General features: G+C 40.3%; 1 protein-coding gene across 1 annotated transcript; it reads right to left on the minus strand.

Annotated features, from left to right (window-relative positions):
- Nucleotides 1-2,333: 2,333 nt before the first annotated feature.
- Nucleotides 2,334-7,129, minus strand: LOC115145851 (uncharacterized). The gene is made up of 2 exons (XM_029687408.2): nucleotides 6,789-7,129; nucleotides 2,334-3,504 (listed from the first exon to the last, which is right to left on the minus strand). The coding sequence occupies exons 1-2, from the start codon at nucleotides 6,860-6,862 to the stop codon at nucleotides 2,802-2,804; spliced, it is 777 nt and encodes a 258-aa protein (XP_029543268.1). The 5' UTR covers nucleotides 6,863-7,129; the 3' UTR covers nucleotides 2,334-2,801.
- Between the last annotated feature and the right edge of the window lie 4,722 nt (nucleotides 7,130-11,851).

The raw sequence follows: 11,851 nt of genomic DNA on the forward strand, positions 1-11,851 counted from the left end.
CATAGCCGCAGGCAGAACAGTTGAAACTGGAGCAGCAGCACAGCCAGGTGGACTGGGGACAGCAAGGAGTCATGCCAGGTAGTCCTGAGGCATGGTCCTAGGACTCAGGATCCTCCTCCAAAAGAAGAGAATTAGAGAGAGCATACTTAAATTCACAAAGGACGTCATTGTAATGGCTGGAATGGAATTGAGTCAAACACGTTGTTCCCCATGTGTTTGACTCTGTTCCAATATTCCATTACAATGAGCCCCTCCTCCCACCATCCTCCTCTGGTTCTCATGATACCAGTATCACAATACTACAGTCCTGAATTTTCCATGGCAAACTAAGAAAACAGGAACAAAACAGCCATATGCACTGACATTAGGGCCTAGATTCTATCAGATCTGTGTTAGCCAACACCCTTATAGCGGTGTTGGAACTGCGTTATAGCTGTCCAATCCACCAGCGGCTTACGGCATTATACAAAGAGTTGACACTGGCTGCACAGAGTCACATTGAAAGAAATCCCAGTGCAGCCTTGTTTACAAGTTCGAACACTGGAACTTGAGATCTAGCCCGAACCATGATCAGGTTGATTGAAAATCATTCAACAAATTTGAGAATTTCTATCAGAGTCTCATTGTTTCTATATACCCTCTACACTTTCTCAGTCTGAACATCTAATGCAAGTGGGACGGGTGTGTCTTCGTGACAATGACCCCGCGAGCAGCTGCTCACTGACTCGACAGCTCTAACGCAGTTACACCACCGAAACACCAGCTGAGCAATCAAGCCCGTAGATCAGGCATGAGATGTTTATGGCGATGTTACAGAGGTCACCGAAATCACAAATTCAAAGTAAATGCTGCATATGTCGGCTCAATCGGAAATGACTTCAACCACTTTCGAGAACTTCCACGGTCCACTCTAGATTGAATCCTGGCTTTATTTATCCACAGTAATCCAACTAAAAACATCACATTTTTCATATATCCTTCTACATATTACCTTACAAATGGTCAATATAAAAGGCAAATGATTAAGTTGATATGTTGTAGTATGACAGCTATCCCCAGCTTCTGAGCAGCACAACATGTAGAGGAATGTTCATGTATGTCTTTCCTCTTGTGGCCACATTGTGTATGGCATGTATAAGATTTCAGGAAGGCCTGCCTCTTTGCTTCAGCAAGGAATTGGGTCAAGTACATCGTAAGTCATTTGAATCTCAGTTTCGTGTCCGGCGTCTACCAGTGGTCCACAAATAACTCACCCTGTGGGACCCCGAGATAAGGTTTAAAGGACACTAAGCTACATCTTCTCATAGGACAGTTCGTGTCCACAGGTGTTACAGACCTTCCTGTAGAGATCCTCTTCATCCACTAGTTCCTCAGGGCCGTGCTGGTGAGCACTAGTGTCCTTTGTCCACACACTGGTCCTCACTGCACGACACAGCTCTGTTCACAACAGAGTAAATAACAATCCAATCCATTTAATATGTACAGTAAGCTGAATAAACACAAGTGATACTTAGCAAGCTTAGTGTGCAGGTGCTTTTAAATCAGTAAATAAACAAAAACTGCATCACCCGCTTCCCACAATCCACTGGAGCTGGTAGGTTTTATCTCTATTAGGTGACTTATGAGTGTCAGAGTGAGGATCATAAGAGTCGTTCTGTAAAGCCTTTTGTCTGTCCCAATCCCAGTATTTAACTCGTGTTTATTAAAGAAAATTCACAAAAAAAAGTGTTACTGACCTTTGACCTTTTTGTTGAAGCGCTTCTGCACCTCCCTGTTCTCTCCTCGGAGCACCACTCGGAGCACCACTCCTCTAAGGAGCGTTTCTGCTCTCTAGCCAACTGCTTGTAGAATTGTCAGACCAAGAAGACATGGCGCCCAGGCTAACTCACTGTCTACACTACTAGTACATTTACATGTGGTATTTTAGTCATTTAGCAGATGCTTGTATCAAGAGCAACTTTACAATCAATGCAGAGAATGCTGGGAGTCAGTCAGCCAAGGTGCCTTAGTAAAATAAAAACATTATTGATTATTATTGTTACTGATTGTCCTGCTTCTTGTGACAACCTTGATCATTTTTGGATGTTATCGATATTGAGGGTTCATCCCAAAAAAGCAGGAGCTAAGTGTGTGTGCTTCCATTGTGACTGATGCCGGAGTGGGTTGCAACTGATCCAAAAAAGTAACCCTGTGCTGCCTTTTCTTTCAATCTTTCTCTAATCGAAGCAAAACCGTTTAAAAATCCACTTTAAAATCAATAATTCTACATTTTCCTAAACTCGATCCATAACTTTATTCGTACCAGTTCCTATTACAAACAGTTTTTTTTTACAAACATTTTAAGCATTTATTTAACAATGATAAATTGTAGCTTATATTTCCAATGGACAGTTTCTTACAGAAAGGAATACGTTTTCAATGAAACTACAAAAAAACGTTTCATGTAGAAACGACCAATCTGAAGTATATGTACTGGACTGAACAGAAGTTTAGAAGTGTGCTATAGGTATCCTATAGAATGCTCTCTGGCTGTGGTCTGATTATCTTCTCTTCTAACAGAAGGTTGCACTTGCGCACTCCATTACAGTGATGTAATCATAGGTAGGGAGAAGTTTAAACCCTATTTTACACCAGTCAATTCCTTTTACATCCATGAGGGGAGTAAATGAGTGCAGAATAAGGGTACAAAAATTGGAACACATTCCACTTTTTCTCTGTCACACACTAAAACGATGTGAGGGGGCACACACACACACACACACACACACAATTGCTGCTGACAGTATCCCTTTGCAAGTCACTCAGTTCAATTTGACCTGTTCTCTCTTCCTCTGCATTGCATAATTCTTCATGGACCTTTTAGGAGGCACTAGGGTGTTACTCAGCCCTACTCTCCTCTTCCTAGACTGCTGACCCTCCTCTTCAGGGTCTCCTCCCTGGTTGTGGTGAAAGTTCTGGCGACCCATGTATGAAAAGCCCCCCGCGTTGGGGTCAGCTTGCTCCGATCTGGGATCGTCACCCGCAGGGGGGTCATAGTCATTGGGAATGATGGAGCTCTGGAGGTCGCTGTCATGGGCAAACTTGCATTTGATCCCGAACCTGCAGCGCCCGTCCTTCCTGTACGCCACGCACATCCTCTTGCCTCCTATCTGGGAGGGCCGGGCCAGCAGAGTGAGAGGGACGTGCTTCTGCAAGACGTTGAGCTTCTGGTCGGCTTGCGCCTTGAAGGGGTTGGCGAATACGCCACTCTTGGACGAGGCCCCGAGGGGTGGAGGGGGGAGTTTGTGGGAGAGGGAACTAGCGGGTGCGGGGAAGAGAGGGGTCCGGGACTCAGAGGGGGGTGCCATACAGGCAGGAGGAGGGCGTTTAGGTTTTAGTTGAGATACGGGGTCCCCCTCTTCCTCTGGGTCGAAGTCACAGTCTGACTCACTGGAGGCTGACCCGGACTCTAGGAGGAAATTGCGGCCCTTCTTCTGGGTCTCTCCATCCACCTTGCTCTCAGTCCTTCAAATAAACAACATGTATAAATGATCTGGTATACTAGCTGTAGTGTAAAGATCTTAGCCGAGAATTAACAAAGGATTCAAATATTTTAGCGGTTAACTGTATGGATAAAAGGCAACCTTGTGCTGCCCTCTTCATTGACCTGTCAAAGGCTTTCCATATTTGTGATCACTCACTGCTAATCCAGAGGCTTTCCTCAAAATGGTCTAGACCAGGCTGCATGTAACTGGTTTAAAAATAACTCGTCATGTGTATCTACTTAACGGTGTTAAATCAGGTTTTCCGGATATTAAAGAAGGTGTCCCGCAGTTGTCGATTTTGGGTCCTGTACTTTTTACTGTATACATTCAATTACAACCTGCACATAATATGCCAATGATGTGTTGGTGTTGTGGTGTTGGGTATGCTACTGCCCCCACGGTTGAGCAGGCTCTGTCTGAACTACAGTCTGCCTTCATTGTACTACAGAAAAACGTGATTGACCTGAAATGAGTAATGAATGCAGGTAAAACTAAACTTCCCTAGAGCGCATAAAAATAACTCTGATGATCAAAGCATATGTACTTTGGTTGGTGCCCATATCGCTCGTGTCCCGGCTTACAAATATCTAGGCATCTGGATAGATGAGAAGCTGTCTTTCAAAAAGCATATCGACAAATTAGTGCAGAAGCGGAGAATAAAAACGGGATTCTTCTATAGAAATATATGCTGTTCCTATCGGTCCTAGACTATTGGCGACGTCATCTATAGGAACACAGCTGCCACTTCATTAAAGCCGTTAGATGCAGTTTATCATAGCGCACTGCGCTTTATTACGGCCCGACAATTGTAGGACTCATCACTGCATTCTCTACCAGAAAGTTGGCTGGCCCTCGTTTGATGTCACGTAGGTTGATACATTGCTATGTTTTCGTTTATAAAAGCTATTTTACAAAAAGTCCCACTGTACCTAACCCCTTTACTAAACTTCAGACATACGAGTTACCACACCTGGTCTCAGGGATGGTTAACCCAGGAAATTCCTTTGGTCTCTACGGAGTTAGGTGAATTAGCTTTTAGTTATCTTCTAAAATGTTCTTAAAATAATGTTTTGGTGCCTCGAAGATAATTAATGTGTTTGTTTTTTATGACCATGTCTTTATTTCTGCTTGCATTTTGTGTATATGTTTTGATGTGTGTATTTTCTGTCATTTATGTAATTCGGAGAGATCTTGGTCTCAATATGACTCCCTGATAAAATAAAAGGTTAAATTAAATAAAACTGACTGATACTAGCTCATAGAACAAATCGTATAAGATCTCTTAAACCTGAGTTAACCTTATTTTCTGCATTTATCCACAAACCCTATTCTTTCCCCATAGGAATGGCTGAACGAAATCGGGGTAAAGACCGTTTTATATTCACACATTCAACAGACATTCGCCAAAAGCCAATAACTAATTTACTGATTGTCACAGAAAAAGAAAAATAGATATGGTTTATTCTATAAATGTCTAGCATACTTTTACAACCTTAGTTTTGAATAAACATTCCAGTTTTGATTTGATAGAAATACATAAAATCTATAAAATGCAATTTAAAGCCGTATAAATCAATAACTAATTCACCATTTGTCACAGAAACATCACACTACGCATGATTTACTCTATAAAATGTCTAGCATACTTTTACAACTTTCGTTTTAAGTAAAAATTCAGCCTAGAGGGCATGTGGTCAAAGTTCTAACGAGTCTGTTATACCCTATTAGAAGGGGCCTGGCATAAAATTCTGCATCTTCAGTCATGTTAAATTAGATTACAGGAAAAATCTACAGGATGAAGGGGTCAGGTCTGACTAACAAAGACAGGTGGTTGGATCAAGAGGACCAAGACAACCAAGAGGATCAACATGGACATTCCACAGTGGAGATAAGGATAACTAAGAGTGAACCATAACATACTCCACCATTCAAAAGTTTGGGGTCACTTAGAAACGTCCTTGTTTTTTTGTCCATTAAAATGACATCAAATTGATCAGAATTACAGTGTAGACATTGTTAATGTTGTAAATGACTATTGTAGCTGGAAACGGCAGATTCTTTATGGAATATCTACACAGGCATACAGATGCCCATTATCAGCAACCATCACTCCTGTGTTCCAGTTGTGTTAGCTAATCCAAGTTTATCATTTCGAAATGCTAATTGATCATTAGAAAACCTTTTTGCAATTATGTTAGCATGGCTGAAAACTGTTGTTCTAATTAAAGAAACAAAAAACGGGCCTTCTTTAGACTACTTGAGTATCTGGTGCATCAGCATTTGTGGGTTCGATTACAACTCAAAATGGCCAGAAACAAAGAACTTTCCTCTGAAACTCGTCAGTCTATTCTTGTTCTGAGAAATGAAGGCAATTTCGTGCGTGAAATTGCCAAGAAACTGAAGATCTCGTACAACGATGTGTACTACTCAAACCAGAATAGAAAGGAGTGGGAGGCCCCGGTGCACAACTGAGCAAGAGGACAAGTACATTAGTGTCTAGTTTGAGAAACAGACGCCTCACAAGTCCTCACCTGGCAGCTTCATTAAATAGTACCAGCAAAACATGGCGACTCCGGGATGCTGGCCTTCTAGCCAGAGTTACAAAGAAAAAGCCATATCTCAGACTGGCCAATAAAAAGAAAAGATTAAGATGGGCAAAAGAACACAGACACTGGACATGGCTTTTTCTTTGCATCTCTGCCTAGAAGGCCAGCATCCTGGATTTGCCTCTTCACTGTTGACGTTGAGACTGGTGTTTTGTGGGTAATATATGAATCTGCCCTCTATCAAATCCAAACTGGAATTTTTCATTTTAAAAAAAGATTGTAAAAGTATGCTAAACATTTATAGAATAAATCATACATAGTTTGATGTTTGTGACAAACGGTGGGTTAGTTATTGATTTATACAGCTTTAAATTGCATTTAATAGATTATGTATTTCTATCAAATCTAAACTGGAATTTTTCATTTAAAAAAAAGATTGTAAAAGTATGCTGGACATTTATAGAATACATCATATCTAGTTGAATGATTCTGTGACAAACGGTGAATTAGTTCATGATTAGTTCGTTTGTAAATGGCTTTTGAAGAATGTCAATGTGTGAATATAAAACCAACTTTACCTCGGTCTGAACGAACCAGAGGTAACTAATTCCCGGGTTTAAGGACAACTTGGCGAGCTCTATGGAACACACGTCTATCTTTTCAATGATTCTTCCACAAAGAAATATTTGCTCAATTGTATTCCTGAATTGTAACGTACTTCTTGTTGTTGTTTCCAATATCCCCATCGCTGTCAGAATCAGAGGACACGCCATAGCCAACGAGAGAATTCATGTGTCAGCTTGCTGCTAGCCTTACGTTAGCTAGCTAACTAGTATCTATATTTTTCCGTCTTTTCGTCCTTCTTTCGCTTTAATCCAGTCACAAATTGCGGTCTGCGTCTTATGTTTGATTGAACTAGCAGTTATACTCCGTATGAAGGTGTTTGTTGCTCAATACATTTATGAATTGTTGTAGTTCTGTTGTTGTAGTTACAATTTGCTAATCCAAATGAAAGTGTAAGTACCTCTGGGTCACCGAATTTCGAAAAACTTCAAAATAAAAGTTCCCCGCGTTCTACTACTTCTTATTCGATTAGGTTTAACGGCGGTTGGCATCCAGCTAATGATGCATTGCCGCCACCTACTAGACTGGAGTACAACTCCCTTGTACTTTATTTGAAAAAACACAACAACAAAAAATAACACCTCCCTACTCCACTATTCAAATCTATTTAGTCCTACCTCAGGCCAACAACCTGTAAGGAAGGGTCACCACCACCACTTAAGACGCCCTGTAACTCTTCTGATGTCAAGTCTAGGGCACCCAAATACTTCTCTGCAGCTGCCGCCACAACCTCAATGTTCTGCGACTTTACGTTCCATCCCTGCAGTACAGTTGATAACCATTGCTATACATTTTAAAAAATCCAATCTTACTGAAAGATATATCACTTGTTGGCCTGTCCCTCTTTACTAGTACAGATCTACTACTCACACCACTCCTCTTAGGATTCCTTGACCCGACTTCCTCTACTTTCTTCACTGCCTCAGCATATGACAACTTCTGCACTACTCTAACCCAGGAAATCTCAACCTGCCTCTCTCGCACGGGACATTTCAGATTCCCAGCCCAATGGGCACCCCTTCAATCAACACATACCACTACTTTCCCCAATGCTACACATTCCTTTGTCTCATGTGCTTCTGCACACTTCTCACACATAGGAACCCCCCTCCTACACACTGCTGCCACATGCCCATAAGCTTGACACCTGTAACAATGTAATGTATTCGTCACAAAAGCTCATACAGGATAACTTATATATCCTAATATCACTTTGTTGGGCAAAGACTGGTTTGGGATGTTTTGGACCGCAGAGTGAAGGAAAAGCAGGAAAACTAGTGCTCAGCATATATTGGAACTCCTTCAAGATTGTTGGAAAAGCATTCCAGATGAAGATGGTTGAGAGAATGCCAAGATTGTGCAAAGCTGTCATCAAGGTAAAGGGTTGCTACTTTGAAGAATCTCAAATATAAACTATATTTTGATTTGTTTAACACGTTTTTGGTTACTACATGATTCCATATGTGTTATTTTATAGTTTTGATGTCTTCACAATTATTTTACAATGTAGAAAATAGTACAAATAAAGAAAAACCCTTGAATGAGTAAGTGTGTCCAAACTTTTGACTGGTACTGTACACACGCACACTCATCACCACGCACACACCCACCCACCACTAAATTGATGTGCACCTTGATCTTGTAAAATCTCATTTGGAGATTCACATTGTATTTATGTGCTTCTTGTTCTTTTGTTAGCCAACAGTTACAGAATGTCTGTTCTGAGAATATTGATGTTCTGCCTAAGGTACCTAGAATAGCAAGCAATTGGTGGCTTTTAAAATATTTAATAATACCTGTGAATTTAAAAGCACTTTGGATGGCCATAGCAATACAAATGAAAAAGAAAGTAATGTGCTCGCAATAGTATTACATTGAGTGTTAAAATAATGCACTCCATAAAGCAGTATGAGAAGGAAATGGAGGGCATTCTTCACGCACAACAGAAATATCTGTCTCTACAGTATTTGGCATTACATGGAAAGGTTTGTGGACATTGTTCTGAAATATGAATTTTCGAATCATTGTGGGAATTTCAAAGCTCAGGTAGAGGATGATGATAATAATGATAATGCTTAGTGCTTTTCAAGGACCCAAAGTCACTACAATTATAGAAATGAAAAGACAAAATAAACAGGAGTCAAAACATCAGACTATACAAAACATGAATGAAGACGGGTGGGCTCAAAGAAGGCAAAGAGTGATGTATGAGTGTATGGGGAGGGTAGGGTCGGGGATTTTGATACGAACCCAGTTTAGGGTAAGGGGCAGGATTGGGGTTAGGACACGAACCCGGTTGTGGGTAAGGGGTAGGTTAAGGGTTTGGTTTTGGTGCGGCTCAGTATGGTGAAGGGAGGAGTAGATGGAAGTAGTTGTAGTCCCTATGTGTGTTTGTTCACGTAAGCAGTCCTATTTGGAGATAACATCAATGAATCCATTCACAACAATATGAGATTTTGTATGAATTATCAGGGGAAAAAAAGATTATTGCATTAATGTTATGTAAGAATGTGTATATCAGGTTCATTGAGTATAATGGTGACTCCAGGCACTGAGACTTTTGAACAGCTAGGAAATAGACCGTGGGTGAGGATGGCCAGCTATCTGCACTGACTATCTGCACTATATGCCACTTAGGGGTCTCTACCCACACACTCACACATGCACGTACTGATACTCCTGCACACACACTGACACCAACACTCACACACTCATCACCATGCACACACACTGACACCAACACTCACACACTCATCACCATGCACGCACACACCAGCACCCCCACCCACCACTAAAGCCTGTATTTATCTTTGATTGAATAGGAATATTTTGAGGAAGTGTTATGGCAATGTTATTGCTGCGGCGTCTCAAGAGGGACAAACTATAATATTGCAAATTTTTTCTTGTTTTGGAAGCAAATGTATATTTAAGGGATTAAATATACTTTGCTTCAGCTAGCCAAGTTCTGGTAGGTGCAAACCCAACCTCGTATTAGGGCTCCTTTATGCTGCTGCTATGTTGAATGTTATTATTATTTATCCTGCTACCAGTCACTTTCTCCTTACCCTTGCCTACATGTACCTATCTACCTTAACCATGCCAGTATCCCTGGTACTGACCCTGTATATAGCTTACTTTCTCATCTTTTTCTTGTTTCTTGTGTGTTAAAAAAAAGAAGACTTTATACTATTTGTTATTTGAATACTGCATTGTTGGGAAAGAGCTAGCAAGTCAGCATTTCACTGTACTTGTGCACGTGACAATAAAACTTGAAACTAATTTGAAACCTGTGTAATTGTTGATGATCATTTAGATTAACTAATAACGTCATTGTAATATTTTATGAATAAAGTATACTTTTTTTGGACCTAATTTACTTGCATCTCTCTTGATTTTCTAAATAAACATATTGTATGTTTTATTTTTTTCTTAAGTTTCCACCAAAAGGAAGATTGTAAGATATCATCACTGGAGGATTATACAGTATTTGGGTATGACAATATACTATATGCATCCTATGTCACTGTGCTATATTTGAACCGTATAGTGTCCAGGCACCCCATTTTAGCTGTTTGACCTGCTAAAAGTCCAGCAACACTTCTTATGACATAGCTTTTTGTACAAACTCAACACTATTGAGTGTTTTCCACCCCACTTTAGCTGAGACAGGTAGTAGACAGTCCAATACAGGGAATTGCATAGGAGGCTATGAACGGGGCAGAGTAAAAAGCTAGCAACAGCCAGTAGGACACAGTATCCTTGCAAACTTAAGCATATTCGGTTAGTAGAGACCCTACTGAGTCTTTAGGTGAGACAGGTAGTAAACTTTTTCCTCTAAAGTCAAATATGTATTCCAGTCAATTGCTATTTTCTGTTGCATGGGTAAAATAGTCACAATATTAAATTTTCCCTGATGTAGTTTTACATGTGAAACATCATTTTAATATTATGCACAATGTGAAGCTGCAAAAAAAAATTTTTAGTTATCATACACATTGCGTTTTACTGCAAACTTTGATTTTGAAGGCAAAAGCGGAAACGCTGTAAGTCTTAATGTTGCTGGCGAGACGCTAATGTTGCTGAAATGACGCTAATAAGGAACTTGTCCGTATAGTAACGTTAAGTAGCCTAGGTTAATTTAGCTGACCTTCAATTGTGGGAATTCAGCCGAGTTCACTGAGACATTTTTACAACTCATCCAAACTCTGAAAATAAATACATGGGCAAATGTTACCAAACATGTTAATAATAGGCCTGCATTACGGTAGGCAGCTAATTGTTACCTTGGAAGGCCACTGTCTCTGCGCTGAATAACGGGGCGTAGTTTTGGCTCAACTGAGTTGAGAAAAAGAAAGACGCGTCCATATAAGCCAAAATGGCTTCTCTGTGAATTGGACACTATGTCACCCGGAGTATCGAAGTAGTATTACACTTTGGAACATACCTGAATGATGCAAGTCGAGACACATCTGACATTTTGGAAGGAATAAAACGTCTGACATTTTAGTTAATACATTTAATCCTCAGAATGTCCCATTGAACTGGTTTAGCGTGATTTTAGCTTAAGAATTACACTGAAATAGCGCCCCTCAAGGTGTTATCTTTCACACTCAAGGCCTCAAGACAATATATGCATTTATATTTTTATTATTGAACCTTTATTTAACTCGACGAGTCAGTTAAGAACAAATTCTTATTTACAATGACGGTCTATATAAAGTCGATTTCACCCTTGGCCTACCAAAACTACATAATCAACTTCCATTATTAGAAACTATTTATCACCTATCATTTCAAAAATGATTAGTTTGTTTCTGGCTGTAGGCTATTATTGCGAACGCATTCTAGATGTTTACAGACCTTGAGCCCTCGTTATTTCTCTAATGCATTGACACAACAGGCTTCCTCTATCCTCCGCGATTGACAACAATGTTACTAATCCCGTCCGGGCAGCAGTATAGAACGTTCCGGGAAAGGGAAAAGAAAAACGCGCACCCAACGGTTCAGAAATGTTATTGTTTAAGCATATGCATATTAGCCTATGATAAATCTTGCGAGCCATGAGGCCCGATGCTATGGTTAAAAACCCACTTTCCCGTCTATTGACAAGCAATAACTATAGAGCCACACAATAACCTAATAATAAAGACTACTTGA

Source organism: Oncorhynchus nerka, linkage group LG18 (assembly GCF_034236695.1).
Source record: "Oncorhynchus nerka isolate Pitt River linkage group LG18, Oner_Uvic_2.0, whole genome shotgun sequence".
NCBI classification, from domain to species: domain Eukaryota; kingdom Metazoa; phylum Chordata; class Actinopteri; order Salmoniformes; family Salmonidae; genus Oncorhynchus; species Oncorhynchus nerka.

Bases quoted from the DNA above. Each gene is read 5' to 3' on its own strand.
- LOC115145851 (XM_029687408.2), bottom strand. From the start codon at position 6,862: ATGAATTCTCTCGTTGGCTATGGCGTGTCCTCTGATTCTGACAGCGAT. The intron at 3,505-6,788 runs GTACGTTACAAT...GTTTATTTGAAG, and splicing joins ATTGGAAACAACAACAAGAA to GACTGAGAGCAAGGTGGATG.